The sequence below is a fragment of the Mustela erminea genome, chromosome 7 (assembly GCF_009829155.1).
Source record: "Mustela erminea isolate mMusErm1 chromosome 7, mMusErm1.Pri, whole genome shotgun sequence".
Taxonomy (NCBI): Eukaryota; Metazoa; Chordata; class Mammalia; order Carnivora; family Mustelidae; genus Mustela; species Mustela erminea.
Window position 1 is genome coordinate 3,864,831 of NC_045620.1, and position 26,058 is coordinate 3,890,888.

The window sequence follows — 26,058 nt, forward strand, 5'->3', positions numbered from 1 at the left end:
CCCCAGTAGCCTCGTATTCTGCCCACCATCTTCCATGAAGCCTGCCCCAGCGACCCCAGGCCATGGTCTCTTCGCTCCAAACGCCCAACCTTCACTTTAAATATCTTCTAGCAGTTTCTTGATTTCTGTTTTGCAACCTCAGCTGGAATTTCCTTGATGGTTGGAATCACAGCTACATTCTTCCCTCCCACGCCCCACCCTCCATCGCCGGGCACTGGGAAGGGCCCGGAACCCGTCGGTTGGGTGTCACCCCTGCGGCGAGTGCCACCAGAGCCAGTCACCTACTTAATATCAAGTCAAAGTAATGACCTGCTAATAATTTCCTTGTTTCTGCGACAGGCACAGTCAGTGATACAAGGTTATTTAAAAACCAATCATTTGTTTCCTCAGAGTGTTTCTAAGTGAGTCTCTGGGAGTTAACCTACGTCAGGGTCTTGCTCTCTACATCCAAGTACGAGGTGGTATCATTTTGACCTTCGGGAAACACACAGAAAAGATACTTGGGTCCTAAATCTCCATCCTTCCATGCCACTGTCCCCATCACTCACTCCAGCTGTAGCAAGTAAAATGACTAGACCGATACAGTATGAGCGGGGGACAGGTGTCATTTCATTTTCATGACTTTGAAGAACAGAAATCTTGAACTAGAGGGAAGAACAGCATTCTCTAAAACAAACAGAATAGGAATCCTGGATGGTGAACAGCTTCACGGAGCTCCAGGAATAGCAGAGGACAGGCTGTACTGTGCTGCCGGGTCTTGAACCAGTGTTTGAAACACCCGGCAACATTAACTTTGCGTCTTAATCAAGGCTGAGCCGCTCTCAGCCGCCTTAAAAGCATTACCTCCCCAAGAATTCCCTCCAACTTCCACAGGGCTTTTTTTTTTTTTCTTAAGTCCTTCGTACCACAAATTGCACTTAGCAACTACCCAACCATATTATTTCCTTCCTGCCTCATGTAATTTTTCTGTTTTTCTATATAAAGGACTTCAGCTATTTTTAAAAAATTATCCTCCCTCCTAAATTAACCTGGCTGCTATTTGTTTTTAACAATCAGAGGAGCTAGGAACAAGAATGAGGCAGTGTCTCTAACTGGCTTCTAAGTAACCAGAGGTAAAGATTTTGTTCCATAGCCATCACTTAAAATGGCAAATTGTTCTGCTAGGGACAGGGACAGGAGGGGGAGGAGGCGAGGGAGGGCTTAACTTGAAAGCTAGGCCCTGCACTTTGTCCACTGGGCCAGGCTAACCTGCATACGGTGTCACGTGGCGTTCCTGCCTGCCCCTCAGTTCTTAGTCATTCGCTCACTGACGCAGCCAATAATTATGTAGGCGCCGCAGTCATTGAACAAGTCTGGCAAGAGCCTCACCCTTGAGGGCTTGCATTCTTGTAAAAGTTAAAACAGATAAATATGTGATTTCAGTAATTCATTCATTCCACAAATAATTTTATTTTTCAATAAAGAATCACTGAACCTTTACTATTTAGCAAGTACTGAAAATCATTTATTGGGCAAACAGGAAAGATCCTTGCCTTCAGGGACGTACATTCAAGTGGAAGTTAAACAAGTAAGAATCTCAGAGAGTGATGCCTGCTAAGAAAAAAATACAGTGGGATGTTGTGATGGAAGATCTAGGGGTTGGAGGATGGCTAAGGAGGAGTGATGGGGGGAGCTCGCTCTCAGCGGTGACATCTACGAACTCAGGGCCATGTTTTCCCTTCTGTTCCAACTAGCACCCAAGCTTCCTAAATACACCCTTCATTCAGGCATTGGTCACACAGCCTGGTGTTAGTTTCTGCGTGTCTACGTCTTCCACCCACCCAGGGTCGTAACTGCTGGGAGGGAAGAGGAATGAGCCCTGAGCTGGTTGGCTGGCTGGTTGGATGACTTCGGGGTCCCCACAGTCCAGGTTGAGACAGGAGGTGGCTGGCTGGTTGGCTGGTTGGCTGGTTGGCTGGTTGGTTGGATGACTTGGCGACGCCCACCATCTCAACAGAGACAGGCGGTGGCTGGTTGGTTGATGACTTGGGGCCTCCGCAGTCCGGGTGGCCAGTTGGTTGGTCCCTTGGATAAATTTGGGGACCCACAGTCCATGATCAGAGTTGTAGGAATGTTCTAAGGAGGCGCCATGAACATCTGCTCAACTACACAGCACAGTACTGTCCGTGTAGGCGGGCCTACAGGCCTGGCAGCGCAAGGGAACTAGCACGCGAGCAAAGCCTGGCCAGTTCGCCCAGGAACCCTCTGGGCCCGACCCAACTCTGTGCAGAGGTCAGCGCTCCCGGCACCGCCCGCGAGGGGGCGGGCAGCCGGCCGCGTGCCGCGCCTGCGCAGCACAGCGCCCACGCCGGCGGCCCCGGGCGCTGCCCCGGAACTGCGCCGGCGCGTTGCGCCCGGCGCTAAGGGGCGGGGTTTCGTTGCGCCGCGCGCTAGGCTGGGGCAAAACCCGGGCCGGGATAGGGCGTGGGGCAGCGCGTCGGGACGTCCCTCGCGTCGGGCCCGACGGCGCGTGCGCGCTGCGCGGCAGACGGGGTGTCTGGGGGGCGGGGCGGGGGCAAGTGTGGCTTTTCCGCCTTCTTGTGCCCTAGCGCCGGCGGGACACCGCGCAGGCTGCCGGCGCCATGAAGATCTGGACTTCAGAGCACGTCTTTGAGTGAGTTTGGGGCGTGGCACGCGTCGGCCATGCGCACGGGCAGTTCGGGCCCGGCGTGGTGGCGAGGCCGGGGCGCCCCTCAGGAAGCTTCCCGGCATCGGGCCCAGTGGCGGGGGGAGCTGGGCCTGAGTCCCACGGGGCCCGGGTGGGCGGGGACTCGAGGGCTGCGACCCCCGCGGTGGACAGAGCTCGGGACTTCCGGCCTCGCCGCCGCCCCGGCCGGGAGGGGGTCCGGACGCGGGGACTGACGGGCCGGCCCCGGGGAGGTCCCCGGGCTGGTGGGGGCCTCGCCCGGCACGAGGTCCTCGACTGCACCCGGGGTTGACGGGCGCCTGGGGCGCCTCCCGGCCGTGCCGAAGCCGGTGGGGCGGGCACCCGCGGGTTCGAGCAGGAAGCGTGGGCGCTGTCGGGAGTCCGGCCGCCCCGCCGCCTCGGGGTGGAGCGTCGTCCCGGGGGAGCTCGGGCGACCGGGGCGCGAACCTTTCCCGGCAGTTCGTGACCTGAGGAGCGGAGCCTTGCGGCAGTGGGAGTCCAAGGTCCAGCGCCGGCTCCCGCAGACCGAGTGACCTTGGGCTGCCCGTCGTGGGAGACGCGGAAGGCGGTGGTGCGGGCGCCCGAGCGGGGCTTCGCGGCCGCGCTCCGTCCACCTCTCGGTCGGAGGGGTTCTTGGTGACACCGTGGTCCGGACGGCTGGCGGCGGCCGAGCCCGGCCGCGTCGGTGGTTGCGGAGGCGAACGAGCCGTGTAAGCGGCCGGGTCTCGTCTCCTCCTCGCGGGGGCGGACCGCCGCCCTCCCCGCGCGCCCGCCCGCCCGTCGCAGATTCGCGGGGTCCCCCGCGCCGGGCTCCGCGGTGACGGACGTCTGAGTCGGTTTCCGAGCCGCGCGCCCTGCCCCGCCCATCTTGCCGGTGCCACACTGTTCTGATTTCCGTAGCTCTACAGTGTGTTTTCGCGTCGCCGTCCGACTCTTTCAACCCGGGTCCCTGGCGCGGTTTTAAACCCTGCGTCCTTGGTGACTCAGACTCGAGCCGGAGCCCACGGGCCCGGGGCGCTGTGGAACGTTGGGGTCGGGGGAAGGTTCCTGTGCGCCGCAGTGCTCAGAGTCTCTGAGGCTGTCGTCCCCGGGCCGGCTTTGGCGACAGTCTGTCCGCGCTCGGGCTCGGGCTCGGGCTCGGGGACCGCTTCTCCTGGCCGTCCGCCCCGGACGTCCGCGCTTCACAAGTTCCCTGAACTTGCATCTCCTTTTTCTGCCTCCTCTAAGGCGCTTCTCCTGCTCTCTCTCCAGTGTGCCCTCGTCCCCTTCAGCGTCCGTGTTCGGGGCATTCTGGTAGTGACCTTCTTGTCTGGAATGTCATCAGTGATTCTTCATCGTTTTGCCACAGACCTCTGAGATCCCATGAAATCTCCGAGACAGACGCATTCAGACAAATGCTGCACGTGCCCGGGGAGAGGCAGCCCTGGTCCCCATGGTCCCCCAGTCGTCTGGGCTTTTCGGTCAGGATTTCAGCTGGCGCATGCGAACTTAGGGCGCCCGGAAATTACCCTGGGCTCCAGCCTCTCTCAGATCCGTGTTTTCAGGTCTTTTTTTTTTTTTAAGATTTTATTTATTTGACAGACAGAGATCACAAGTAGGCAGAGAGGCAGGCAGAGAGAGGAGGAAGCAGGCTCCCTGCTGAGCAGAGAGCCTGATGTGGGGCTCGATCCCACGACCCGGAGATCATGACCTGAGCCGAAGGCAGCGGCTTAACCCACTGAGCCACCCAGGTGCCCCCGTGTTTTCAGGTCTTAACCAGACATCTCTGCTCACATGCCCTGTGGGCTCCTCAAGCCCAGTCCTGGAACGGAAGTGACCGTCTCTCCTCACAAATCTTACTGTTGCCAAGTGTTTCCTAAGGACACGGCTGTCTACAATATCAAAGTCCTCATTCTCTGCCTTACCCATACACGTTCAGCACGTCCTTCTGGGACTCCATATAGTCGGCATCCAGGTGAAGCCATTCATTGGTTCCTTCCACAAGTAGGAATGCCCACGGTGTGCCGCACTCTTCTCTGATCGGTTACACCGGGAGATTAATCAAGACCTTGTTGCTGCCTGGCTGGAGTTAAGTATACCTAAATGTCCGCCTCCCTCATCTTAAAGCTGAGGATACTGGGCAGGTGGAGTCTTCTGAGTGTCCTTCTGAGTATCTTTGGTGTCCTTCTGAGTATCTTCTAGTGTAGGGTCTTTTCACACATGATTACATCGGAAGGGTTCAGATTAATTGCTGGAAGACTCTTGGCATGCGTCCTTTGTAATGTTTGAACTAATTATGTTTCATAAAGCAGTCTTAGTTCAGGTTAACGCAACACCAGTGTTTTCAAGTTGGCTCAGAGGAGAGAAGGACTGTGTTACAAATAATACGCACCCACCCCGAAGCCACGTGCAATTATTAATTTTTTAGAGGGGATGGGGGGAAGAGATAAGCGCAAGGAAGCCAGCAAACTAGTGGATGACTAGACGGAGACAGGGACAGGGTTCATCTGATTTTCATTTTAGATAGTTGCCTTGGTTACAGTGTGAGTGCTCGGCCTGTATCACTTCTATTTGTGGGGAGTGTTTAGATTTATGGAGTAGCTCCCTTACGTACCTGCATTGATTGCTGAATAAGGCTCGAGATTAAAAACTGAATGAGGTTCATTTATATAATAGCAAAAATGAAAGCATTAAAAATAATGTCGCTGGTTGTCCGCAGTTCTGGGAAATGAATGGTGTTGAGATTGTCCCTCTGTTGGCAAGAAGTAGTTGTTGGGCTTAGTCCTCTGAGAAGTTGAACTGGATTAATGGCCTACCTATTTTGCTTTTAGAAAAATAAGTAATGCTGTGTGGTTTATCGGTAAGTGTGGTTTGAAACATTCTCTCCAGATCTCTTTTCTCCTTTCAATGAAGACGAGCGCAGATCGGGTGGCGTCAGACCACAGGCGGGCTCAGTCACCTCCAATACCCATTGTCCTTAATAAGGGGCTCTTTTGAAAAGGATGGCTTTTGTACCAGCATCTTATTCACACAAGTTGTGAAGTGAACAAATGTACATCACATGGGCTTTTTCAAGAAGATAATTTTAAGAGAGAACATGAGAAAAGAGTATATTAGAAGCACCTTAAAAACACTTCATGGCGGGGCGCCTGGGTGGCTCAGTGGGTTAAGCCGCTGCCTTCGGCTCAGGTCATGATCTCAGGGTCCTGGGATCGAGTCCCGCATCGGGCTCTCTGCTCAGCAGGGAGCCTGCTTCCTTCTCTCTCTCTCTGCCTGCCTCTCAGTGTACTTGTAATTTCTCTCTGTCAAATAAATAAATAAAATCTTTAAAAAAAAAAAAAAAAACACTTCATGGTATTGAGTGACCTTTTCAAAACAAATCAGAATCACTCCTTTGGGGAGAGCAATGGATAAAGATTGACTGGAGGGGCCACTGTTATTTATTACCATAATATAGAAAAAGTATATTTTTAATTTACTTTTTTCAACTTTTTTCAAATTACTAAATTTGATTTAGTATTTAAATCAATAATACTTTGGATCTTTTTGTAATTCCTAGAAGAATTTATGGTGTCCATAAGTTCCTTTACTTTCGTTACATCTTTATAGCTTTATGGAATTGGGGCCGGACATAGTAAAACAATTTTTTTCTGCTTGTTTTCATGGAACATATTTTTTTTAAATGCATTTTTGTGAATTAATGATTCTTAGAAACAAAATTTACATGTGAAAGTGAACTTGGGTAAATAGGAAAGATTGTTTAAGAAACTCTAATGCGTTATAGGCTATTTATATCTTTATAGACCTCAGTTGTACCATACAGCCTGTGTGCTGGGAAAATACTGAATTCTGTACATATTCAAAATGGAAATTGAGCTCCCCAAATCATCTTTTAGTCAGTGTTTCAGAAAATAATTTTCCCTAGTTAAATTAATTAAACTTCAACTGTAAAGAATGATTTGATGGGTTATAAAAACAGTTTAATTTATATGCATATTTTTCAAATGCTTGGTTTTTGGTTCATGTCGGCAGCCACCCGTGGGAAACCGTTACGACAGCCGCAATGCAGAAATACCCAAACCCTATGAACCCGAGCGTGGTTGGGGTTGATGTGCTGGACAGACACGTGGATCCTTCTGGAAAGCTGCATAGCCATAGACTTCTCAGCACAGAGTGGGGACTGCCTTCCATTGTGAAATCTGTAAGTGTGTCTTTATTCCTGTGGAAATGTGACTGCTGTAGAGAAGTTTTCTAAACCACATTATAATTTCAAATAGGTTGTGGGAGCCGATTCTGAATGTCATTTTTGCATCAGTTCAAATTGTATTATAATAAACTTGAGTTATGAGTGTATAATGAATTGGAAATATTATTACAGTCTTCATGAAGGCACCTGATAAAACCTTCTGAAGGAAGCCAGCTAATGCTCTGTAATCTAAAGGGAGTTCTGTTCTGCTTTTCCTGCTTTTGCCAGCCACTTCAGACCAGTAGTAAGATCTGGAAGCCATGGGATGGTGGCGATGGTTAGCTGACAGTGGCTGTGGTCCGTGATGGGTCATGACGCTAAGTGAGGAGCGTGTTCTCAGGCTCTGCTGTGCCAAAGTTGTTCCAAGGTCTGAGACTCCTTCCTATACATTTAAAAACAGGAATTCTATTCCGTTACATGGGAGCAGGCTTTAATGAGCCAATTTAACCAGCAAGAAACTGGAGTGCCAGACGATTACAGTGTGAAAGGACTCTGGTGTGATAAGCAGACTCAGTTTTCTTTCTCCTTGGGGAAGGTGCGTCCACTCAGAAAACTAAAGGACACATTTTTCAGCAGGAATATCCTGATTCCTTCCTTTTCACAAACCACTGTGTGAGACGGGGGGGACACCGAAATGAGCAAGGTTGGGAGGTTGACTGGGGTTCAGGCACAGGAGCGACGCTGGGAGGTTGGCTGGGGTTCGGGCACAGGAGCGACGCTGGGTGAAATCTGTAGATTTCATTTACAAATATGGTTTCAGTAGATGAGAGACTTATATGCATTCCCTTCATGAGACGGCTGGTTTTCTGTCTGGAGAGCGAGGCCGCCACAGCCTCTCCGCCAAGACTGTTCTAGGAAAATACTGACGTACTCTTGAGCTCTCCTTTCTCCGGATGCCATGTTTACCCGAATATTCTGATTTCCACATTTCAGGCTCCGGGCTCCATTGTCACACCTTGGCGGTTTCAGGATACGTTTTATCCTGCGCGCCTTCTCCCCGGGCTGGTCGCTCACTGCCTCTGGGAAGGGTTTTTGTATCCGGCAGTCTCGTCTCATTCGTGGTGTATGAATTCCTGTCACCCTCAAACGGGCCTCCTCTCTGACCTTTGATTCCTCCTGCTTTTTTTACGAAACAGATTTTTTGGTTCAAGATATTAACACATTTTTACCTTCATACAAGATATTGATACACTTGTTAAGAAATCCCTCTTTCTCTGATTACTAATTGTGAATGTTTTGTTTAGCTCATTGGTGCTGCAAGAACTAAAACATACGTGCAAGAACATTCTGTAGTTGATCCTGTAGAGAAGACAATGGAACTTAAATCTACTAACGTAAGTGTGGGCTCCCTTTTGTTTTTATTTTAAACTAGAAGCTTAATTTTTTTTTCTCTTTTATAGTTGATGTACAGGTGAATATAGGCTCTTCAGCGTAGCTTAAGAAATCAGTGGTGGTATGCTGTATTTTTCTTTCCAGCTCCTCTCTGGAGCAGTGAGGCCACTTGTATCTAGGGGACAGTACCCAATAAAATGCATTTGGGATCATGTGCATATTACTGCTGTCATGCTTTGGTTATATGTATTATTTTTATAATAAAAAGGAAGCAGTGAATAGTGAAATTTAAGTTCTGTATTTGCAGTAATATCAAAGTGATTTATTTGTTATTTGTGTATTTACCTAGCAAGATTTTTGGTTTGTGAATTAATTTGCAAATGCTTTTCATTGTGGTTTCTAAAATGATTTGTTTTGTTTTCATTCTGTAGATTTCATTTACAAATATGGTTTCAGTAGATGAGAGACTTATATACAAACCACATCCTCAGGACCCAGAAAAGTGAGTAAAAAATGTTTTGAAAAACTTACAGGGTGTTTTAGTTTTTTTTTTTAATCATATATTTCTTTTAAAAAATGAAAGGTCATTCTGAAATTGTGTGAATGGGTTCTGTTCCAGAACTGTTCTGACTCAAGAAGCCATAATCACTGTGAAAGGAGTCAGTCTCAGCAGTTACCTTGAAGGACTCATGGCAAGTACGATATCTTCAAATGCTAATAAAGTAAGTCAGACTGCTCCCTAAGGGTTCCTCCTGGGTTTCTTATCTTAAAAGAGCTTAGTGCTGAACGTGTGTGTCCTGGCAAACTGACTCTCGGCCACAGTGCACTGAGAACCCATCTAGGCTGTTTCTTGCACTGGCTTTGCAGTGTAGCACCCCGGGATTTGTGCACAAGCCGTAACTCTTACCGGCCTTCCAACTTGGACAATTAAGTTAACCTTTCTGTGCATCAGTTTCCCATCTGTGAAGGGAGATCAGTTAGCCATCTTAGCAGTTGGGCTGGTAACTCTCATGAAGAGTAAATGAGATAACATACAGAATGCATGTGCCCAGGGCCTAGCACGTCAGAAGTGCTTGGTGATATGTCATTGCCACTGTTTAAAACACCAGTTCTCCACATTTTTCATTATCCTCTCTGCCCTGCAACCTCAGTTTCGTTTTAGGCATTTTTTACTCTTAACAACCACCATGAAAAGTATATTTACCACCATGAGAAGTTTTTAACACCGTGGACGGACGGATGAAAGAGTGAGGGTACCGTGCGCACGAGGGGAGTGAGCTCTTTTCACCTCTCCCCACCCCCAGCTAATTTTGCCCCTTGGAGAACGCATGATTTAAAACAATTTAAGTTTAGAGAAAGAGATTCTTAATGCACTCTGTGATAACACATGTTTAATGTAATCAGTCATTCAGCAGCCAAAAGATGCTTAGAGATGCCATCTCTGTACAGACAAAGTGCTGGGCTAGACGAGGGACACAGCAGGGAACACTGCCCTCATGGTATGAAGAAGGCAACTTTTTTTTTTTTTTTTTTTTAAGATTTTATTTATTTGACACAGAAAGAGAGCAATCACAAGTAGGCAGAGAGGCAGGCAGAAGAGAGAGAGGGGGGAGCAGGGTCTCTGCTGAGCAGAGAGCCCGATGCAGGGGCCAATCCCAGGACCCTGAGATCATGACCTGAGCCGAGGGCAGAGACTTAACCCACTGAGCCACCCAGGCGCCCCATAAGAAGGCAACATTAATTACATCATTAGAAAAGGAAAAGTAGGGGCGCGTGGGTGGCTCAGTGGGTTAAGCGTCTGCCTTCCGTTCAGGTCCAGATCCCAGGGTCCTGGGATCAAGCCCTGCGTTGGACTTCCTACTTGTTGGGAAGCCTGCTGCTTCTCCCTCCCCCTCTCCCTCTGCCTGCCATTCCCCCTGCTTGTGTGCTGTCTCTCTCTCTGTGTCAAATGATAAGTAAAATCTTTTTTTTTAAAAAAGGAAAGGAAAAGTTCACAGAGATACAAGTATTTTTTGAGTGGTCTGTTGAGTGCTGAATGAGGGGCATGTTGGTTGTTAAGGGTGTGCCAGAAAGCCTCTCCAGCAGAGGGGCTGCATATGCAAAGGCCCTGAGAGAGGAAGCAGGAAATGCTTCTTCCTCAAGGACTTGCATGAAGCACCAGGAGAGAACAGTTGAAGAGGAAGTTAGGGACGGCATCTTCCAGGGCCTCATACAGGACTTTGCTTTAAAATAAGGGACAAAAAAAACCCCAAAACCAAAAAACTGGGTTTGACCTTTTGATCCCCCCAAAAGGGATCACTCTAATCAGAAATGAAATGGTCACGATCATTGAATTATAGATTATTTTTGAGAACATCTTTTGTGTGCGAAATAAAAATGAGTTTATAGATCAGTTTCCAGTTGCCCAAGGCATTCGATATCTGGTAAGTAATATTAAAGAGAAAACAAGGACAGAAACCATCCATTCTGGCGAGGTTTAGTTATACTTGTATATGCTCCTTGTTACTTCCTGATGTGCATTTATTTGATATGTGCTTTGCTCTCACTTGGTAACAGTAGATGTGTTGGGTTTTTTTAAGGGCCGAGAAGCAATGGAATGGGTAATACATAAATTAAATGCTGAGATTGAAGAATTGACAGCTTCGGCGAGGGGGAGCATAAGGACACCGATGGCAGCAGCGGCATTTGTAGAGAAGTGAGGATGAAAATCAGTACCCGACATCTGCCCCCAGGTCTCTGCAAACTGGCAGTGTATTTATTTGTTATTTAAAAAATAAAACCGTATTTTAGGTAGTAGTTTTTTTTTGTTTTGTTTTTAAATAAGCCGAAGAAAAGCTGTAGGACTTCTGATTAAAACAAAGAAGGTTCAGGGTCTCTAAATAAGCAGGATCATTGTTTGAAATGGCCAGCTGATTTTGAGGATTCCAGTATTTATGTGAAAATTTAACAATTTTTGAAAAGTACTTAGAATATCATATTGCCATATTATATCTCCTTTAAGGTAGAAATGTAAAGCTTTTCATGCATTGGAACTCTACCTGGCTTTGGACCAACCCCAGAAAAAAGCAGAGCTACCTAAACACCTACAATTGCCCTGCTGTGGTAAGCTGCAAGAACTTGCATGAGGAAATGCTCTGTAAAAGGAGAAATTCTAGTTTGAGAAAACATATTAAATTGTATAAAATAACTTGCCCTTCTATAAACCACCACTAAGAACCACAGTGTTTTTTGTTTTGTACTTAAATGACATTTTTGGAAATGAAAATTATCAGTAAAATAATACATGCCTCCAACAAACAAGCAAAAAAGGATTTTAGCCTGTTAAAAGAGTACTGTATTAATTTGCCAAAGTTTTGTAACTTAGGAAAGGTATTACCTTCCTTGGATTTGTACTTTATGACTTAGTATGCTATACCGTGGGCTGGTGATGTTCACTGAAAAAATAAAGTCATTACCGGAATTTTGCAGCACTCTAAACTTAAACAGAAGAACAGCTGTTCACATCTTTTAGCATTTCACATTTGCCTAACTTATAAATTGCCATGTGTCAAAATCATGGCTCTGTAATTGCTAAAGCATGATATGTCAGGTTATTTGAATATAATTACTTTGTGAAGTAATTGTGACCACAAAACATCTTTTTCACATGAAGAGCTGTACGTCATTTGAAATTACTCAAACGATGTCTTTCTGAAGCATAAATCCCAGGTACTTAGTGTTTTTAATAATACAGTGCAACTGCGGGGGATGGGGGCGGTGGGGAAGAAAAAAGGAATAATAATGAGAAGAAAAGCATTGACCTAAACCAACCACTATGTGAATTGCTTTGCAGCTTTTATTTGTGGGAAATCAATTTTGGATGCTAAGGGGCAGCTGCAGTCTGGAAAACAATCCAGTACATGTATTTCATATTTTGTAGCGGCAGTTATGGACCAGGAAAGACTGTCTTTGACTGTGGAGTTGTTGCACTCGGAGTATTTTTTGTTAAAAGGTGATTAGCTCTTGCCTTTATCTTACCGTGCTCATGTAATATACCCTTCAGGTTTCCTGTAAAGGAAACCAGTTAGTATATATACATAAACCAGAGAAATGGTATAGCAAACTATTTAAAAATTAGTGTTTTTCTACTTAAAATGTTGTTTAGCTTAAGACTTCCTAGGACATTTGTAAAAGCAACTTCAATCCAATAAGGTTTTTGACTATTTTTTGTAACCGGAGATGGTTTTTACAAATAACATTTCAATTAAACAAAAGATAGCAAAATATTGATCTTTGATTAAAAAGTTGCTTTGTATAATTTCTGTGAATTATACTTGTTCTGAACAAGGTGTAATGCCCTAATGATAAAAAGATTTCTAAACAAATATTTATCCTGTTTGATTTTTTTTTTATCCTGCTCTAATGATAAAATTCTAGGAATTTTCATTTTCCAGTGTAGTGAAGTAGCTGATAGTTTGAAACCTCCGTAGCCGGCAAGCAGATGTCTTTGGGGGACTGAACAGGGACAGGGTCTCTAGGTTACACTCGGCCTGTGGGGCGTCTGACCCCACCCAGCATTAACGGTGGGAGTTAGGTGGCTCGTTTCTGAAAACTTCTCGAAACGATGGGTTCCCTGCCCTCAGCCTCTGTGTGCACACGCGCTCCTGCGCCCCCGCCCCGCCCGTGCCGCCCAGTCCAGGCCGTCGCACGTCGCGGGTGACCCTGGAGGCCCGCGCGCTGCCTGGGCCGGCTTTGCCGTTGCCCGCTGCCCCTCGGGGGAGGGGACCAAGTGCTCCCCGCCGACGCCGGGGCGCGGCCATGACCTCGGGCTGCGGGAACAACCCTGCCCCGCCCGGCCCCCAGCTGCCCCCTCGCCCCGCCGCTTCGCCGGGGCTACTACGGAAGCCCGAGGGGCACACGCTCGGGGCAGCCGCGGAGCCAATCGGTGGGCGCGGCCGGCCGGCCCGCGCGGGGATTGGTACCCGAGGCCCCCGCCGCCCGCCCCCATTGGCTCCCGGCGTCGGGGCGATTCCGCGGCGGGGCAGCAGGGGCTGCTCGGGAGGGCGGGCGGGGCAAGAGGCGGCGAGATTGGCAGGTCCGGAGTCCCGCCTCTTCCGGTTCCCAGGCCTGACCTTCCTGCCGCTGGGCTGTGCGCCGAGCCGACATTGAGGCGTCCTCGTGATTCGACCCCACGCGCCCACCCTCGCGACATCATGGTGGCCTACTGGCGACAGGCTGGACTCAGGTAGACCCGCTCCTCGGGGCTGCGGGGAGCCCGCGGCGCGGCCCGGGGTCGGAGGTCACGCCGCGCGCGGCGGGGGTCGGGGCCGGGGAGCGCGGACTCAAGATGGCGGCGCACGGCCGGGTGGGGGCGGGGGCGCCTCGAGAGCGCGGCGCGTGGGCGGCGGGCCCAGCACCTGCGGGCCCCCACCCCCGGCTTCGGCGGGGCGCCAGAGCCCCGGGGCTGCGCCCTGCACGCGTGTCCCCGGCCCGGGCCTGCGTGTCCCGCACCCACGCGTTGTTACTGCCGTCGGGCCGCCCTCCCGGTGAGAGGGCAGCGGCCCTCGGCGCACGGCACAGAGGGCAGTGGGGCCCCTCGGAAGCTCGCGCGTGGGACCCGTCTGGAGACACGACCTCCAGGGATGGGGAGCCGTGGACGCCGCCCTCACACCTGGTGGCTTCGTGCAGCCCCTGGGCCATGCGCCTCGGCCTGGGGCGCTCCCCGCGTGACCTGACGAGAGTCGCGCCTTCGTGGGGTCGAGCAGTTTCGTCCGGGTGGAAGGTGGACGGGCGGGGATCAGGGACCATTTCCTAAGCACCTGCTCGGACAGGTGTGGCGGCCCTGCCGACCGTCCTGCCGGCCGTCGGTGCGGCGGCATCAGCGCCCGGTCCCCCTCTGTGTCTGCAGGTGCATGAAGTCGTGGAAAAGGTGGAGCAGCCTTGAAGGGCAGCCCAGTTAGTCAGCGCCCCGGGAGGCCTTGGAACGCCTGCCTCTGGCCCAAAAACACAAATCTGAAACATGAGAAAATAGACAGTAGTACGTCCCACCCCCTTCCTGTTTTCAGAAAGTGTAAAAAGTAAGCTGACATTTTTTGGAAAATCAGATGTTGATGGGGAGTCCATCTACCAAACAGGAAGCAGGCTGTTAGATATTTTATTAGAATTAAGGACTTTTGGGTTTTATTTAGAAACCTTGATTGGGAAGTGTCTTCAATAGCAGACTTGGGAAACAAAGTCCCGTATTTTCAAGAAAACCTTTAAATAATCAGAACTGTTGAATTCAAAGTACTTCTTTCTTAATTATATATATTTTGCCTTGTAAGAATAGCATGAGGAAAAAATTTTAAGTAGAGAAATTTTAATATTATTATTATTATAGCTTCTCATAACAACATTTGGTCTTGTGCTGGGGGATTTTTAAGAATCACTGAGAATCTTTTATTTTAAATTAACATGTATGAAAGAGAGAAGATGGTATCAAAAAGAAAAACCAAAGACGACCCATTCTAATACCTGCTCACACTTTGGTACATTTTTTTCTGGCCTTTTTCTCTCTGTAGATCGCTTCTGGCATTTGTCATTTTTAAATCCAGTTCCACGGTAATGTACAATCAAACCAAAATTTAAACTATGGAAAAAGAAAAAAGCAAAACACAACTAGTAACAATGACCAGCCTCGCTGGATTATTGATAATTAATTTGATATCTTTCATTCCCTCCCAGCTACATCCGGTACTCCCAGATCTGTGCAAAAGCAGTGAGAGATGCACTGAAGGCCGAGTTCAAAGCAAATGCTGAGAAGACTTCTGGCAGCACCGTAAAAATTGTGAAACTGAAAAAAGAGTAATCTGTAAGTTACTGATGTGTCAGAAGCTTGCACCTTAAGTTCATAGAGCACTTTTAAAACGAAGCAGTTTTAGTTTTGAATTCTGTCCATTTTTCGGTCAATCAGTATATTCAGATGCTAGTGGGCGGTGATAGGAGTCCTGCGGCATCAGAAAGGGATCTCGCTTCAGGCCCTGACAAGCAGAAGTGCTTGGCACAGTGACGTTCAGCTCATTAGCAGTGCTTAGGTGGAGAGCCATCTTACTTTAATTAAACCAGGGTCATTAGTCTGCACAACATCCAGTAATTCGGAGGATAAACTCCCCACTTTTTGTCACTGCCGTCGGAGTCCCGCAGCGGTTCCGGGGCATGACAAACTGCGGTTCTTTGTATCTTCATTTCCCCCACATCTGCTAATGTTCTCATAAATGACTGCTTCCTGAGCGTGAGGGCTAGAAGCATAGGCAAGGGTCCTGCGATTTTATCAAGCAGGAACATCTGCAAGACCCTGCAGTGACAACTGTTTCTGCTAAATTTATGGTTCTTTCCCAGGGCTTGGTTCATTTTACTTCTCCAGAGATGGGAGCCAAGTAGAGTTACATGCTGTGCAGTAGAAGAGTTCTGTCCAGTAGATGAGTTCTGACTCCGTGCTCCCAACTACTAAAGTGATTTGATCTCTGAGCCTCTTCCTTGACATTGTTATTTCAAAAGAGAAGCAAGGCAAAGAACTAGAGAGGTGTTTTCCAGATTTCATTTTCCTGTTTTGTTTTAAAAAAAAAAAAAAAAGGGCGTCCGACCTGCGGAGATAAGGAAGTGTGATCAGTATGGATCCTTCGGCAGCTGGTGGTTATGAGCAGTTCTGCTCATTGGAGCTATCTCCCCTAAGCACTTTTCATTTCCAGTTTGAATTAGTAAATATTTTATTATGAGTCTAAAGATGCGGTGTTTTGAATGTATCTCTTTTTCTAGAGGCGCTCTAAGTAATGAGACCTGGTTTTACATTGGGTGGTTTTGTTTTAACACTGAGCTGGCTGAGAAAATCACTGAGCGCCTGCAGCGGAGCCAAGCCCAACTCCACATCGAGCTCCTTCGACCTTGTGATGTCCTTGGGGTCAGGATGTAGTATCCCACTCCAGTAAACAACACAAAACTGCCCTCCGCATGTCCTGCAGGGGATGCTCCCGCCCCTGGAGCACAGAGCACTTTGAGTGTTTTCAAAAAGCAGACTAGTTTCTTTATTGCCCAGAGAGTACTTGGTTCGACTTAGAAGAGAAGTTCCTGTTCAGCTAAGGCCATGCACGTGAAACAGCAGTTTTTACAGCCAAGAGTCAAGGGTCAACATCAGCCATGTGAAGTGACGCCAAAGATAGATTACACAGTTCGTGACAGGGAAGTCATTGCCATGTTCATGTTGGATTTTTAAGAAAACACAAAGGACTAGCAATTGTTGAATTTTCTTTTGTCCTAGATCCTGGGTAAAGCTTGAAATGCTACATTTTCCAAGGTGAAGATGCGTGGGTCCATGTTACGACAGACTGAAAACAATCTCCCTGCATGGAAAAAAAATCCTTGTCTTGTTCTAGATTGACAATGCCAATAAATTAAAATATGGTTCACTCTTGCGATTGGTTTTTGTTTTCCTTTGGACTTTCTCTTCACGGGAGCTGTCTGCACCTGCTGGATTTAGGACCTTGGGAACTGCCCTTTCTTAAGGTTGGGGGAAGCAGGTTTAATATCTGGTGAGCAGAGGGAAACAGAAAAGATGCTTTAAATGTGTCAGGATAGAAAGTTCTCTTTTTCATATCATTTGACAAAATTAGCCTCGCGTTGAGGCTCTCACTGTCCCTTATCTTCAACTGGCAGAAGTGGCGGGTGGCTTATTACCCGCGGCCTGGCTCTCCCACGCAGCTGGCTTAGCTATTTGCCTAAATGACAATAATTACCAAAAGCAGAGATGAGAGGAAAAAAATAGTAGATTGCGGTCTTCATTTTTTATTGTACACTTAAAACCTGTGGAGAAGAACTACTAATGTGTTTCAGCAAGAAATGTGCTTCATTGTTTTGTAAATGAGTCTCTGTCCTGAGTGCACTCCCCGTGGGACGTGGGACACAGGCCGAGCCGCCCAGTACCTTGCTTCTGGAGCTGACAGCCCAGCTGAAGTCCAGGCTTCAAGACTTCGGCCTGCATGTCTCGGGCATGAGGATGGCAGCGGCCCCATGGTGTTTGCACAGTGACTCTCCTCCTTAAATGCTCAGGCGTGAAGACTTGTTGCAAGTGTTTTGTTTTTATCTTCCTTTGAAACTTGGAAACACTCCGCTGAGTAAGACACCCACTGCAGAGTTAGCTGCTGGATCTGAGCTGTTCTGGAGAACGGAGAAATAAATTTGAACGGGAAGTTTTCAGCTCCATACCAGCACCAGTTCTCCCCTTGGTACTTAGGCCAACAATAAGTTCGGAGGCCCCGAGCAGTGGCGCAGTGCCGTGCTGCGGAGGTGCCCGAGAGAATGTCTTTGTTCTCGGCCTCCTGCAGGCGATTTCCTGCCCTGGGACACTTGACCTGGAGGTTTTATTTAATTCTTGGCCCAGGACAGGCAAGGAGAAGCGCCTGGATGGAGTCTGAGAGCCAGGCCACTGGGCAGTAGCCACTTGAGGGCCCCCCCGGGAGCTCTTTGCCTGGGCCGGTCTGCTGTTCTAAAGTCAGGGCTCCTCAGCCGTCGGCACTGCGGTCCCCATGATCAAGGTACTAGGAAGGATCTTTCATTACAGGGATAGGAATCAATGAATCTCAAGGCTGTCAGGCCTTTTTCATAGACGAACAAAGCTGATGGGCAAAGGGCTGAATTCTTTGCAGCTGGTAACTAGAGAGAAGTCATGGACGGCAGATCAGGTAATTAAGGTGAGACTTAGGGCCACGGCTGGTGATGGGGAAAGGGTACAGCAGCTAAATAAAAGGCACGTTCACTGCCCAGCAGAGATGGTTTGAGCCTCTCTCTCTGCTTAAAAATCCTGAACTGATACTGGGAGAAAGTAATCTTCCCAGTAACAAGACCTTCTGGTCACCCGGCGAGACTACTGTGTCCAGAACACGACCAGGGGACCCTGACCAGACCCGGCTCTGGGTATTTGCACTAACTAGTTGGGTGATTTTTGAGGGATTATTAATCTCTGCTCGTGCAGGGTCCTTGTGTGTGAAGTGAAGGAACTGGACAAGCTCTGAGATTCTGATCCCGTGTCTGTCACTGAGACCAGTGTCGCCATGGCAACCATACCGCTAAAAGAATAGGCTCAAAATCTGAGGGGACAGATTTCTCTTGGTTTCTAGTGGGTTTTTTTGTTTGTGTGTGTGTGTTCTACTTCTACCATACAAAAGAGTAGGATGGTGAGATACATTTTGAAATATTTTTAACTACTCAAATTAATCAGTCTGGGTTGTTAGGCTCCAAGAAAAGGAATTTATTTGGTCTGAAATAAAGCAATTTAGCCATTTAAAATTGAATTTCCTTGTACTTTAATGATTACTATTGAGCAAACAAAAATCTTGACAGCAATATAAATCAGCTGGGTTTTTTTAATTTAGGTCTGTATCCTTCCTTGTATCCATTTGATTGCCTTTTTAGATTTGAGAAGGAAAGTGCTAGAGGAAGCGTGTGTAAATTCTTATAACATCAAAGGTCATAAGTCTTTTTAGCTTTTGAGAAATTATGAACTTCAAACTGAGTATATAGTTACATTTTCTTAATAAATCTTTTGCTTTTAGTGCTTGAGCCACAAGAAAAAACTGTTTAAAACTTTTTTCTAAAGTGTAAATAGAAGGCATGTCACGATGCCGACAGCAGGACCTCGTTTTGTCTCTATGTATTTTCGTCACTTCTCACCATGCACACGTGGCGTGACGTTTCTTGAATGAGCAGCCAGTGTCACCATCGTCCTGCTTCCTTGCTGCAGATTACAAACACGAATCCGGGAGACGAGCACCTAGTTGCCCGCAAGTAAATATTTCCTGCAGGGAGGGTCAGACCCTCTTCCCATTGCCGGCTGCCCACGGATCAATGGTAATTCTAGAAGGCCATTAAGACTCTTACGGCCCTGGAAGGCATGGCTGTGCGTATGTCAGAAATAGGTAAACCGTAATTAGAAAGTTATGGACGATTTGATTACACTCCTGTGTATCTGGTCCTGTCGTAATGTGAGCAGATTAAACTCGGGTAATGGTCAAAGCTGTGTCATCATGCGAACATTTATGGCAACTTCTGCAAATTAATTTGAATTGTAAAAGCTCCCTAATGAGACAGCGTCCTCCGTGAGGAGGAAGGACACTGCGGCACTGCGGCAGCCGCGGAATTCCTGCATGCGAATCGTTGCCCAGCGCACCAGTGCCCTTTCCCAAAGAGCTGAGGCTACCCAGCGCTTCCAGGTGTTTATGAATGAAAGTGAAAAGGGCATTTTGAAAGAGTCTACAAGGAAAACTGAAAATGGTGATTAATGAATTCCCAGAATCCAACACCCTTTAGAAACAGGGTCTACAGTACGCAAACGTCTATGTTAAAAGCTGGCTATTCAGAAATAAAGAACAGAGGATCAGGCTTGGTGACTTTAGGGCATCATGGGTGGGGGCAGGGGTGGCCAGGTATTTTGGTGAAAAGCACTGCCACTTTTTCTTTTTCCAACTCCTTTTCCCTTTCCAGTTAGTTCGCTGACGTGCCCACAAGGTCTACACGATTCACTAGTGGCTGCTGACTCTCACTTGCCTCGGCCGCACAGCTCCCCAGGTACCACTTAGTCACCTGGCTCTCAGGAGGCCAGCGAGCACGGGGAGGTGGGATGCTGGGCAGCGCACTCGACGGAAGCTGGGGAATGACTCTCAGCGAGGGTGCCACGCGAGGGTGCCAGGGTGCTCAGCGGCAGGAGAGGGTGGAGAGTGCGGCAGCACGGCGGCTTGCACCCTGCGCCCACGTCCTCTTGATGCCACGCACAGCGCTGGGCCCGCAGTAACTGCCGGAGCAGCTCCGCTAAACTAAGGCGCTGTGCTTCGCGATAAATGCACTTTGCTAATTAAAAAAAAACAGTTAGTAGAGCGTGCGGCGCATAGCGAAGTCTTTGAAGGTTAGCGAATGCCCGAAGGCCCCCAGCGCCCCCAGCTCCCTCCCGGGTCCAGTCCCTGCGCCCCGCGTGCCTGCGGACACCGGGACACCGGGTGGCCGCGGTGGGCCCGGTGGGGAGCCGGCGGGCCGGGGCCAATGCCGACCTCACAGGGCCCCGCGAGGCTCGTGCGGCGCATCTTCCGGCTCCATCTCCGCCTCCCCCGCGAGCTCCCCGTCGTCCTCCAGACCCGCGCTGGCGTCCTGCAGTTGCTGGTACTCCGACACCAGGTCGCGGATGTCGCTCTCGGCCTCGGCGAACTCGCCCACGTCCATGCCCTCGCTGGTGTACCAGTGCACGAACGCCCTCCGCCGGAACATGGCCGAGAAGCGCTCCGCCACGCGGCCCAGCAGCTCCTGCACCGCCGTGCTGTTGCCGATGAACGTGGCGGCCATGCTCAGCCCCGGGGGCGGGATGTCGCACACGGCCACCTTGACGTTGTTGGGGATCCACTCCACAAAGCAGCCGCTGTGCCGCGTCTGCACGCCGAGCATCTGCTCGTCCACCTCCCTGGTGGACATGCGGCCGCGGAAGATGCAGGCCACGGTCAGGTAGCGGCCGCGGCGCGGGTCGCAGGCGGCCATGGCGTTGCGCGCGTCGAACACCTGCTGCGTGAGCTCGGCCACGGTGAGCGCGCGGTACTGCCGGCCGCCGCGGCTGGTGAGCGGCGCGAAGCCGGGCGTGAAGAAGTGCAGGCGCGGGAAGGGCACCATGTTCACGGCCAGCTTGCGCAGGTCGGCGTTGAGCTGGCCCGGGAAGCGCAGCGACGTGGTGACGCCGCTCATGGTCAGGGACACCAGGTGGTTGAGGTCGCCGTAGCTGGGCGCGGCCAGCTTGAGCGTGCGCAGGCAGATGTCGTAGAGCGCCTCGTTGTCGATGCAGAAGCAGGCGTCGGCGTGCTGCGCCAGCGGCGGCAGGGACAGCGCGGCGTTGTAGGGCTCCACCACCGTGTCGGACACCTTGGGCGACGGCAGCACGCTGAAGGCGTTCACGATGCGGTCGGGGAAGTCCTCGCGGATCCGGCCCAGCAGCAGCGTGCCCATCCCGGAGCCCGTGCCGCCGCCCAGCGAGTGCACCAGCTGGAAGCCCTGCAGGCAGTCGCAGGCCTCGCTGGCGCTGCGCACGGCGTCCAGCACGCGCTCGGCCAGCTCGGCGCCCTCCGTGTAGTGGCCTTTCGCCCAGTTGTTGCCGGCCCCAGAGTTACCTGCGCCGAGGGAGGCCGCTTACCGGGCCGCTGGGGGCAGGGAAAGGGGGGCACCACTAGGAGGCCCCCGCCCCTCCTCCCGGGGCACCCCCGCCGGGACAGCCTACCGTAGATGAAGCTGTCCGGATGGAAGAGAGCTCCCAGTTTGCTGGATCGGATGCTGTCCATCGTCCCGGGCTCCAGGTCCACCAGCAGCGCCCGCGGCACATACTTCTTACCTGTGTAGAAAAGTAGGAAGAAGTCAGCAAGCTGGTGTTTTTCTAGAAGTTAATGTTTCATCAAAACAGAACCTTATGATCCCTGTCGGGAGAAAGCTATTTCTAGAAGAAAGACATCTGAAGTAATACCCTTGACCCCAACAAGTGCACAGATCTATAAGATACTTTGGAAATACGTTATCCATCGTTTTCCGTGCTGCTGTGTTGTCTCACCAATGACCGAGATCCTGCCTCTGCTCGAAGTGATGCCGGTTTTCATTCAAGATTGTCATCTAAACAGGAAGGTTGGTGCTTGGGCAGCCGGGGTTAAGACATGTGTCTAAACCACTCAGTGCCTTCTTCCCCGGACCCTTCCCTCACACCGGACCCAGGGACCCGCCAATCTTAGGATCCCGCTATGCCTCCTGGACCTCACCCAGCCTGGGCTCCCGGGGCAGGCGAGCACCGCCAGCAGAGCACTGCATCCTACCATGGGCCTCGTTGTAGTACACGCTGATCCTCTCCAGCTGCAAAGCACAGTCCCCGCAGTAGCTCCCGGCCACGTCGATCCCGTGCTCCTCGCCAATCACCTCCCAGAACTGAAAGCAGCAGGAGGGGAGGTCCGTGTCCGGAGGGACCCCAGAAAGGGGCAGGAGGGGACCCGTGAGCCAGCGGACTGACGGGAGCGACAGGAAGGGAGGGCTGCCGGGCCTGCCCGGAGGGGTCCCTCTGACCACCCCTTCCCCAGACGTGCCTTCAGGCCCGATTTGTCAGTGCCCGCTCCACGGGGTAACTTGCTCTGGCTGCCACTAAACGTGAACATGAAGACTGTGTTTTATACCTACCTGAACGCCTTAAATAAAATGCCAACACTTCAAATATTAAATTGGATTTTGCTCCTACTAAATGGAGGCCGTGGTAGACATTAAAGCTGTCGTTTTACAGCTCACATCAGACCGGGTATCTCTAATTTCACCTTCTAGTGCTTCAAGCTAGTAAAGTATAGATCCCATTAAATGAAAACAGGCTGAATTCTTATCTGATCTCACAATAATAACTCCTTCACTTGGGGATTTATTTTCATGCAGTTTTCCAAAAAGCCCATAATAACTAGGACATCCGGGCCCAGGTTTGAGCCATGTGCGTTTTTCATGATCAGGTTGGCACACAAGTCCAGATGATACACAGCTCTTCCAACTGTTTGAAACATATGACAATTTTAATCACACATACAGTATTTATTAATATAGCTGTGTGCAGAGCTCTTAGCATGGAAACAGTTTCTGAGATGGCCCCTTTCATTGCCCTAGAGAAGGACATATTCAAGTGCAATGAAAATATATTCATTTATGTTAAAATCCCCCAGGGTGTTTTCCCAGCCATATCTTAGAAGTGATGGCCCTGCTCTGGCCATGGTCTCGTTAACCAGACTCTATTTTATAGAAAATCACCAGCACTGTTCAGGATCTGAAAGAATAAATAAATTTGGGGCGCCTGCGTGGTTCGGTTGTTAAGTGTCTGCCTTCGGCTCGGGTCATGATCCCAGGGTCCTGAGATCGAGCCCCGCATCGGGCTCCCTGCTCAGCACCTCTCCCACTCCCCACGCTTATGTTGCCTCTCTCACTGCGTCTTCTATCAAGTGAATAAATAAAATCTTTTTTAAAAAATAAAGAATAAATAAGTTCTCTAACACTGCAAGCTGAATGTCTCTCACAGTTCTTATGGCCCCAAATAATAAGTCACCAGGGCTCTCAGGACCAGACAACAGGACGCCAGAGGAAGAGCTAAGAGCCTCTCTGGACGCCGCACTTCCTCCCCCTTGCCTCCCTCCAGATTATCTTCCCACTTCAGAGTGCCGGGGCTGCTGCCCGCCGCTGCGCGCTGTGTTCCGCTTAGGAACATCTCGTCACCGCAGCACAGAAAGACAGCAACTTCTTTTCAAGCAGTGATATTCTTTGCCCCAGGTCTTAAACACCTCGTTTTAGTTTTTTAGACTAGTTTTTCAAAGCTGCCTTATTCCCAGGAGCTGAAAGTTGGAAACAACCCACGTGTCCACGGACAGATGCGCGGATCAACAAAGTGTGGCCTCTCCTCGCAATGGACTGTTACTCAGCCGTGAAAAGGACGGGCATCTGGACACAGGCCGTGGTGTGGCTGAGCCTTGAAGACGTGATGCTCAGTGACACAAGCCAGACATAGAAGGGCAGACACTGTGTGATGTCACTTCTATGAGGCCCCTAGGAGAGTTCAGATTCGGGGGTCCCTGGGTGGCTCAGTAGGTTGGGCAATTGACTTTTGATTTGGGCTCAGGTCATGATCTTGGGGTGTGGGGCTCTGGGCTGGACGTGGAGCCTGTTGGAGCTTCTCTCTCCCTCTGCCTTTCCCCCCACAGTCCCAACTTCCACTCATACTCTCTAAATAAGTAAATAAATTTTTTAAAAATTCAAATACTTAGACAGTAGAAGGATGGGTGCTAAGGGCTATGTGTGTCGGGGGGAATGGAGAGTTACTATTTAATGGGGACAGAGTTTCAATTTTGCAAAAGGAAAGGCATTTTGGAGACTGGATGCAGAACATTGTGAAGATACTTAACAGTATTGAACTATACGCTAAAAAATGATGAAGACGATGAGCTGTTGTTTCACCACAATTTTTAAAATTTAATTTTTTAAAGACTTAACTATTGGGGCGCCTGGGTGGCTCAGTGGGTTAAAGACTCTGCCTTCAGTTCAGGTCATGATCCCAGGGTCCTGGGATCGAGCCCCGCGTCGGGCTCTCTGCTCAGCAGGGAGTCTGCTCCCTCCTCTCTCTCTGCCTACTTGTGATCTCTTTCTGTCAAATAAGTAAATTAAATCTTCAAAAAAAAAAAAAACTTAAAAAAAATTTAACTGTTAACTTTAATTAAATTTAACGCAATTAAAACTTTTTAAAGATTTATTTATTTGTTTGTTTGTATTTATTTACTTTAGAGAGTGAGAGTCGGAGGGGGGCAGAGGGAAAGAAGGTTTCAAGCAGATTCCCTGCCGAGCACAGAGCCCACGTAGGGCTCCATCCCATGACCCATGAGATCATGACCTGAGTCAAAACCCAGAGCCAGATGCTCACCAACTGAGCCCCCCGGGCGCCCCAGTGCAACTGCATTTTTAATGCTGTTCCTACTAGTGAAAGTAATTTTGAAATGGCAAAGGGAACCATCAGATGGCTGTTAACGCAGTACAAGTGTGTAAAACTAGGGTTGACATTTGGGTAGGAGATCTGTTGGGCTGTGTCATCTCTCAGTGTCAGCCACTGAATCCGGCACCACGTACAAAAATTTGGGTGGGGAGGAGACACACTCATATATATTCCAGAGAGCTCATTTTCATTATTTTGACAACTACACCCTAAAACGTTTAGGGTTAGCTCTTTCATCTCTGATAGCTTACTGAGTGGGACAGATGTGGATCTCTTCAAACTTTGTAACACAAACAAGGGAGGGGATGGAAAGGCATCTCAGCGATATCATGTAAAAAGTTGCCCAATAGGGGTACGGGTGGCTCAGGTCATGATTGCAGGGTCCTGGGATCGAGCCCCGCATTGGGCTCTCTGCTCAGCAGAGAATCTGCTTCCTCCTCTCTCTCTCTCTCTCTCTCTCTCTCTCTCTCTGCCTGCCTCTCTGCCTACTTGTGATCTCTCTCTGTCAAATAAATAAATAAAATATATTTTTTTTAAAAGTTGCCCAACAAACTTTAGGAAACTGTTTTGGGACAAACTACCACCTTTAGATATGAACGTTCGTTGCTAAGGTTGTGAAAGTAAGCAAGGTTCCCCCGGACGTGGCCTAAGTGGCGTGGCGGTAAAATTGACATGAATTCAGTTAACCCTTGTAGCCTGTGCTACCTCCTGCGTCTCCTTCACCGTGGCCATCGGTCAACAAAGCCAAGTGTTCAGCAAGGGCATGTGATCTCCTGGGCTTGCTGCCCTCCCTGCTGACTGCGGATGTGTTCTTAGCTACCCCCAGGGACCTTAAGAAAGCTAGTCCTAGTAATCAAACTTTCCTTACCTTGGCTCCAATCTGGTTCCCGCACTGGCCGATCTGAATATGTACAATTTCACGCATCCTTCCGTCCAAGTGTAAGGTCTTCACAAACCGTCAGTCTCTGGGAGAGCTGCCCTTGGCCGGTGGGAGCCCAACTCGACTCTGGTCACTGCAGTGATGGGACCAGCTGAGCAAGGGTGTGTCCACCACCCAGAGGCCCAGCCTCTACTCTCTTCTGCTCTCTGCCCGTCACCCTGGTGAAGGGGGTGTCTCTTCCTTTCCCAATACGGATTATTGCCTAGTCACTTCCTAGACTTCAAGACCGAAGACTGCCTTTATGCACAGAGCCTGGAGGTCTCACACCAGGTGTGGGCCAGGCTGTGGCAGACTCTGGGCTCCAGCACCGGCTCGAGACTCCCAGATGATGGGGCTCGTGGCGTGACAACCAAGCC

At 49.6% G+C, this 26,058-nt stretch overlaps 3 protein-coding genes across 5 annotated transcripts; 2 read left to right on the forward strand and 1 right to left on the reverse strand.

Annotated features, from left to right (window-relative positions):
- Positions 1-2,490: 2,490 nt before the first annotated feature.
- Positions 2,491-12,615, forward strand: PRELID3B (PRELI domain containing 3B). Its single transcript, XM_032350193.1, has 6 exons — positions 2,491-2,653; positions 6,698-6,866; positions 8,156-8,245; positions 8,675-8,745; positions 8,863-8,965; positions 10,823-12,615. The coding sequence occupies exons 1-6, from the start codon at positions 2,622-2,624 to the stop codon at positions 10,940-10,942; spliced, it is 585 nt and encodes a 194-aa protein (XP_032206084.1). The 5' UTR covers positions 2,491-2,621; the 3' UTR covers positions 10,943-12,615.
- Positions 12,616-13,307: 692 nt separating this feature from the next.
- Positions 13,308-16,669, forward strand: ATP5F1E (ATP synthase F1 subunit epsilon). The gene is made up of 3 exons (XM_032350194.1): positions 13,308-13,467; positions 14,946-15,072; positions 16,516-16,669. The coding sequence occupies exons 1-2, from the start codon at positions 13,436-13,438 to the stop codon at positions 15,067-15,069; spliced, it is 156 nt and encodes a 51-aa protein (XP_032206085.1). The 5' UTR covers positions 13,308-13,435; the 3' UTR covers positions 15,070-15,072; positions 16,516-16,669.
- On the reverse strand, positions 13,883-25,796 carry TUBB1 (tubulin beta 1 class VI). 3 transcript variants are annotated; one of them, XR_004287389.1, is made up of 5 exons: positions 25,631-25,796; positions 22,079-22,187; positions 21,499-21,609; positions 19,793-21,391; positions 13,883-13,893 (listed from the first exon to the last, which is right to left on the reverse strand). XR_004287389.1 is itself a non-coding variant. In XM_032350191.1 (4 exons), the coding sequence occupies exons 1-4, from the start codon at positions 25,685-25,687 to the stop codon at positions 20,295-20,297; spliced, it is 1,374 nt and encodes a 457-aa protein (XP_032206082.1). In that variant the 5' UTR covers positions 25,688-25,796; the 3' UTR covers positions 18,533-20,294. The 3 variants fall into 3 exon arrangements, 2 of the variants coding, with proteins under 2 accessions (XP_032206082.1, XP_032206083.1); XM_032350191.1 differs by lacking the exon at positions 13,883-13,893 and having other exon boundaries at positions 18,533-21,391; XM_032350192.1 differs by lacking the exons at positions 13,883-13,893; positions 25,631-25,796 and adding an exon at positions 21,775-21,881 and having other exon boundaries at positions 18,533-21,391; positions 22,079-22,166.
- Positions 25,797-26,058: the final 262 nt, after the last annotated feature.

Excerpts from the sequence above, each read along its gene's own strand:
- PRELID3B (XM_032350193.1), top strand. The coding sequence starts at position 2,622 with ATGAAGATCTGGACTTCAGAGCACGTCTTTGA. Across the intron at positions 2,654-6,697 it reads ACTTCAGAGCACGTCTTTGA|CCACCCGTGGGAAACCGTTA; the intron begins GTGAGTTTGGGG and ends TCATGTCGGCAG. Across the intron at positions 8,246-8,674 it reads TGGAACTTAAATCTACTAAC|ATTTCATTTACAAATATGGT; the intron begins GTAAGTGTGGGC and ends TTCATTCTGTAG.
- ATP5F1E (XM_032350194.1), top strand. The coding sequence starts at position 13,436 with ATGGTGGCCTACTGGCGACAGGCTGGACTCAG. Across the intron at positions 13,468-14,945 it reads TGGCGACAGGCTGGACTCAG|CTACATCCGGTACTCCCAGA; the intron begins GTAGACCCGCTC and ends ATTCCCTCCCAG.
- TUBB1 (XM_032350191.1), bottom strand. The coding sequence starts at position 25,687 with ATGCGTGAAATTGTACATATTCAGATCGGCCAGTGCGGGAACCAGATT. Across the intron at positions 21,610-22,078 it reads GTACTACAACGAGGCCCATG|GTAAGAAGTATGTGCCGCGG; the intron begins GTAGGATGCAGT and ends TTTTCTACACAG. Across the intron at positions 21,392-21,498 it reads TCCGGACAGCTTCATCTACG|GTAACTCTGGGGCCGGCAAC; the intron begins GTAGGCTGTCCC and ends CCCTCGGCGCAG.